We start from the raw sequence: 6211 nt of genomic DNA on the forward strand, positions 1-6211 counted from the left end.
TACCTCAACTAATGTTGATTTAAAATTTCAAGAGCTGTGCACCAAACTCCTACAGCAGGATCGCTGGAAGCAGCAATTTAGTAACCGTACTTCCTCATCCTCGTCAGGACAAGCCTATGCAGAAAAACTTCAGTCTTCTCAATCATCAGAACAAGGCAATTCGCATCATTTCTCAAGCAAAAGAGTATTTCAGTGTCATTACTGTCACAAGTATGGTCACATGAAGAAACATTGTCATCAGCAACTCGCTTTCGAACAAAAGAAGCTAGGAAGGTCAAATCCACAAGCAAATGTAGTTGAACATTCTGAACAAAAGGAATCTGCTTTCTATGCATTTATGGCTAAAAGCCCTTCCGATTTAGCCCGATCGTCCGCTTGGTATATCGACTCTGGTGCATCACGTCATTTTTCTCATCAACGTGATTGGTTTATAGACTTCTATCCCTACAGTGATTCAGTTGTGTTTGGTGGTGGAGAGGAGTTCAAAATTCTTGGCAGAGGAAATGTTCAGATACTGTCTAATGGGTATCGGCTCATCTTTCTCAATGTATGTTATGTCCCTGGCATGGCATTTAATCTGCTCTATGTAAGTCAAATCATGAGCAATTCCCCTCAATTGGATGTGATGTTTAGTGCCCACAAATGCTCCATTATTGATCGAGAGACTCGTCGTACTGTTGCTATTGGTCTAGAGGATCATGGCCTATATCAACTTACTAACTCTAGTGATTCTCCTGAAATAGCTATGACAACTCATAATTTATCTCTCAATACTTTGTGGTATCAGCGATATGGACATCTTAACATCTAGTATCTATCTCAGCTGTCCCAGGAGGAACTTGTCTCTGCTCTACCTCTGATTCAAACACAGCATCTTGGAGTATGTGACGCTTGTCAAGCTAGCAAACAACATCGGACTCCCTTCAAAGATGGCGACTCTTGACGTGCATCTCAGGTACTTCAATTACTTCATGCTGATATTTATGGTCCTATGAATACATCGTTCGTAACTCGTTGCAAATATTTTTTGCTTATTGTTGATGACTTTAGTAGAAAAATGTGGGCGTACTTTCTTAAACAAAAATCAAATGCACTTAGTACATTTCAGAATTTTAAGTTGTTGGTTGAAAATGAGTCTGGCTGCAGTATCATTTCTCTTAGAACAAATAATGGGGAGGAATTTTATTCTCATGCATTCTCTAGTTTTTGTGTTGAACATGGCATCAAGCACCAACTCACCACACCTTACACTCCTCAGCAAAACAGTTTAGTTGAGCGTCGCAATCATACGATTGTTAAGATGGCTTGTTCTATGTTACAACACAGGAGTGTTCCTAATAAGTATTGGGCAGAAGCAGTGTTTACTGTTGTTTATTTTTTTAATCGTTCCCCTACTCAGGCTGTCAAGAGCAGAACTCCCAAAGAATTGTGGTCTGGTCGTAAGCCCAAAATCAGCCATCTAAAAGTTTTTGGCTCTCTTGCCTATGTCTGGATTCCTAATGCTAAACATTCCAAATTAGATTCCAAGACTCAGAGACTCATGATGATAGGGTACAGTGACAACCATAAGACCTATAGATTGATAGATGTCGAATAATCATCTCATCTTTAGCCATGATGTTTTTGATGAAACTCGCAGACCTTATTTGCCTTCTTCTGAGTAGTCTTCTAAAGAACAGCCTCATAGCATTCCTCTTCCTTTAGCATCATCTGATGAGAGGGATGCTACAGCTACTACTTACACTGGACCCCCTGATACTGTTGAGGCTCCTAAGAATGTCCCTCTTCCTGTTGCTGCTCCTGAATCTCCTCCAACTCCTCTAGAGATTGGCTCTTCTACTCTCTGACCCAAATGGTGGGTTAAAACTATTAGTGATCTTAGGGATGATGAGCTCATCGATGGTAGAGTTTCTCGCAATAAGAGCAAACAAACTATTAATTTTGCTCTCATGGCTAACATTCATAGTGTTTATGAGCCCCAGACTTATTCGGAGGCTCAAGGTGTCCCTAAATGGGAACAAGCTATGGAAGCAGAATTTCAGAGTATTTAGAAAAATCAAACTTGGGTTCATTCTAATCTTCCTACAAGGAAGAAGCCTGTTAGCTGCAAATGGGTCTACAAGGTCAAATACAAAGTTGATGGTACCTTAGACAATTATAAGGCTCGTCTTGTTGCTCGAGGGTTCTCACAAAAGGAAGGTATTGACTATGAGGAGACTTTTGCTCCCACAGCTAAAATGAGTACCATACGGCTTTTTCTTGCATTAGCAGCTCAGTTTGGTTGGCAAGTTCATCAAATGGATGTTAAGAGTGCTTTCTTGAATGGTGACTTACAGGAAGAGGTCTACATGACGCAATCTTCTAGATTTAGGTTGCTGGTCAAGAACACAAAGTTTGTAAACTTGTCAAAGCTCTCTATGGTTTGAAACAAGCTCCTAGGGCTTGGTACATGAAAATTGATAAATACCTAACCGATCATGGTTTTCAGAGGAGTCCATCGGATTCAAACCTATATATCAAACATGTTGGTGATGATGTCTTGTTTATCATTGTTTATGTGTATGATTTGATCATCACTAGAAGTTGAGCACATTTGATCACTGAGATCAAATAGGATTTGTGCAGCACTTCTAATATGACAGATTTGGGACTCTTGCACTATTGTCTCGAAATTGAGGTTTGGCAGACTGAACACGGTATCTTTCTTTCTCAGTCCAAGCATGCTATAGGTCTTTTGGTCAGGTTTAAATTGAAAGATTGCAAACCTGCTCTCACTCCTATGGAATTCGAGCTCAAGTTATCAACTCAGTCTGATTCACTTGTTGTAGATGAATCCTTGTTTAGACAACTAGTAGGTAGTCTCACTTTTCTTACTACCACCAGACCTGACATTAGTTTGATGTGAGCTATGTCTCCTGCTTTATGACAACACCCAAGACTGATCATTGGACAGATGCAAAATGTGCCCTGTGCTATGTTAGTGGTACTCTTAATTATGGTCTTCTATACGCTCAGAAGTCTAATTCTATTCTATGTGGCTACACAGATTCATATTGGGCTGGCTCTGTTGATGATCGTAAGTCTACCGCTAGATATGTGTTTAATTTAGGATCTGCTGTTGTGACATGGACTAGTAAGAAGCAACAGGCGGTGGCCCTATCTTCGACTGAAGCAGAGTATCGAGGAGTAGTTAAGGCAGCTTGTGAGGCAGTTTGGCTTCGGCAGATGCTTGCAGATATGCATGTTCCTCAATCAGGACCGACTCCTATATTCTGTGATAATCAGGGAGTACTCAAACTGGCAAAGAATCCGGTCTTCCATGAACGAACCAAGCATGTTGAAACACATTGTCAGTACATTAGTCAGCTGGTTGAAGACAAATCTATTCAGTTGTTGTATGTTCCCACCTTAGAACAATCTGCTGATATCTTCACCAAGTCTCTCGATTCTGATAAATTTGTAAAATTCAGGGAAGTTATTGGTGTTATTGATAGATTGAGCATTATGGGAGGGTATTAGAATATATCTAATATTTACTAATGCTCTATCTATTTAGATAGTTTCTATTTTTTGTATAGTTTCTATTTTCTGTATATTCGTTTTGTATATATGAGCTTGTAAGCTCTTTGTAATTCTTTCAATACATTATTTGATTATTTTATAAAGAAAGTTGTATGCAAGAAAATGGGTGATTGTGAATTTGCTGGTTTCAGAATCAGATAGTTCTCAATTAAACCTAAAGGATATTTTATTTGTTGAAGTAGAAAAAGTTTGTTTTTGTATAATGACACTAATACACTATATACACTATGTGGTAGAATATTCAAGAAGTTATGTTGTAGACCTTGCATGATGATACTATGATGTTGTTCTTTGTTAGGAGGGTGGGTTGTACACCTTAAGTGATACCATTAAATGTTGTCACAAATTGTGGTCCACTCAGGGTGGAACCACACACTTGGTATTAGAATTATTTCTCCTATCATAACGTAGCATTTAATACATTGCAAATATTATGGGGGCCGCATATGGACAACCAAAGGGCAAGGTACTAAAAGATCAAAGTTTGCATTTGGAAAACTTGGATTGATTGGGACAAGGAAGGCCAAATGAGGAATCCTCAAAATGTGATAAAGGCTCTTGCAAAACATGAAGAGACTCTTCAAGGATGAGAATAGTCACTTAGGGCATTTAGATGGACCTATAACTCCTAGGTTGATGGTTTAAAAAAGTCATTGTTGGTTTACAATTATGGTTTGCTCGTGCTTAGGTTACCAGTCAATACAAGCACATTATATATCATTGTCATAGATTCAAAAAGGCATGACAATAGGTGTATGGTAACATGGTGTAATGATAAGTTTCCACATGTTGTTGAAATCTTGGATTGATCACGAGAACAAGAGCACTACATGCTAGGATGCATTAAGAAATTCTCTAAGTGTACATTTTCCATTGTGAAGAGGTTATCTTTGGGTGCATCTTGCATTGTGGACAAGTTTCCTGAATATGCATATCATAAACTTTAATGAGTTGAAGAAATGAGTTCAGCACAAGTGAATTTCTCTTCTGAATAATTGTTAAGAAGTGATGTGATTCTTACAAAGATTATTTTTTTGTCTGCGTGTTTTTATTTGTCATTGTGTTTCATTAGCTTTGGATCATGCGACCTATTCAGCAAAGTTGTTCTCTTAGATTATTAGTAGTTTTCAGTGTTACCCGGGTACCATTTCCGACATAATTGTACCTATCCCAAAAACAGAAAAGTCCCAGAAACTCGGGAACCTGACCTCAGGCTGTCAAATAAAATTTAATTTAATTATGTTTGAATTTTGATAAATTATTCCACTTCCACTCTCATGTGACCTCTTGATTTAAATTATTTAAAACAAAGGTTATAAGTTAAAATTCTATGACATATATAAACATGTTTTATCCACGTTTTCATATGAATAAATAAATATTCCTATTCTTTATATAATTATCCCCGCTACCATCCCCTGCACGGAAAAAAAAACATTTATCCCGGAAACCGTTTCCACAAATCCCATCCCCAATTCGGGAACCCTGGGGTGACTTAGGTAGTTTCCTAAATTCTGATTTATCACAAATAATCACAAATAAAAACAATATAAATAAAAACCCCAAAACAATATATCACAAATAAAAACCCCGCCAACACAATAACGTTCTTTACCTTTTTCAATCTACCACAGTGCGTTGTTTACTCTCTTTTTTATTTACCCATTACAGAAACCCATGAGTCATTGCAATCACAAAACAAATTATTGGCAAGAAAAGTATAGTAACTTTATCACAAAATGAAAAAACTGAAATAGGACGTTAGTGAAACTCACCTCTTCAATCAAAGGATTTTCGAGTATAACTGGAAACCCATCATTGCAATCGTTTTCCCCAGAATCAGTGGCATTGCTGGTCACCACTAATTTGTTTCCCCACTTCTTTCTTGGCCCCTAATTGCCATAACAAAGTAAATAAATAACCTCAGTAATCCATTCCTTCGTGACAATAACCCAATAAATGAAAAATTTGAAGTTAAAACCACCGACCAAAAACTACCCAAAAACATACAGAGAACTTCAGCTTTTGTCTGGGTGTTGCGATTCGGAAGCGCCCTGCACTGGATATTATTGCGGAACAACAACATTTAATCCTGCACTCCATGCAATTCTGTGCCATTTTTACGCTAAAACGCATCCCATTTCTTCTTGTCCGATAATTTATTGCGCAAATGCTGTGTGCTGCCAATAAGTAGTCTTTGTCGATACAGCGATAAAATTTCAATTCTACTTTTTAAATTCACCCTGTGGGAAGGGAAAAATGTCTAGATGGACGGATAGATTAGATTACAATCTGACGTGTCTGTACACGTGCAACAGGGATGTGTCTTATCTTAAAATTCGGTGATGAAGTGGAAGGCTGTTTGCCACGTGTCCAGAGGATGGGTCCCATGATTGGCTATAGAATTACAAGTTGTCTTTGTAGTGAATGCAAATTCTCTAAATGGATATGCATTCTAGGCTCTGGAGCATATCAGAATAATATTTAGTCAACATATATTCATGAAATAAATATCCGTCAAATTCATAAATATTGTTGGATGTGAAGTTCATTGTCCACTCTATCTCATCTTGCTTCTTTATTCTTCTTTTCTAGTGAATTACATTTGATATTTTTTCTCAATTTAAAA

General features: G+C 37.6%; 1 protein-coding gene across 2 annotated transcripts in view; it reads right to left on the reverse strand.

Annotated features, from left to right (window-relative positions):
* Window positions 1-5743, reverse strand: part of LOC149566075 (Haloacid dehalogenase-like hydrolase (HAD) superfamily protein) — a 48288-nt gene extending 42545 nt beyond the window's left edge. For both annotated transcript variants that reach the window (XM_089819510.1, XM_089819509.1), the window contains exons 1-2: window positions 5593-5743; window positions 5358-5474 (exon numbers count right to left, since the gene is read on the reverse strand). In XM_089819510.1, the coding sequence (XP_089675636.1) occupies window positions 5358-5474; window positions 5593-5718 (243 nt within the window). In that variant the 5' untranslated portion in view covers window positions 5719-5743. The remainder of the gene's footprint in view (window positions 1-5357; window positions 5475-5592) is intronic.
* Window positions 5744-6211: the final 468 nt, after the last annotated feature.

Source organism: Cupressus sempervirens, chromosome 3, assembly GCF_028749045.1.
Source record: "Cupressus sempervirens isolate cs-2001-9-10 chromosome 3, ASM2874904v1, whole genome shotgun sequence".
Lineage (NCBI taxonomy): Eukaryota > Viridiplantae > Streptophyta > Pinopsida > Cupressales > Cupressaceae > Cupressus > Cupressus sempervirens.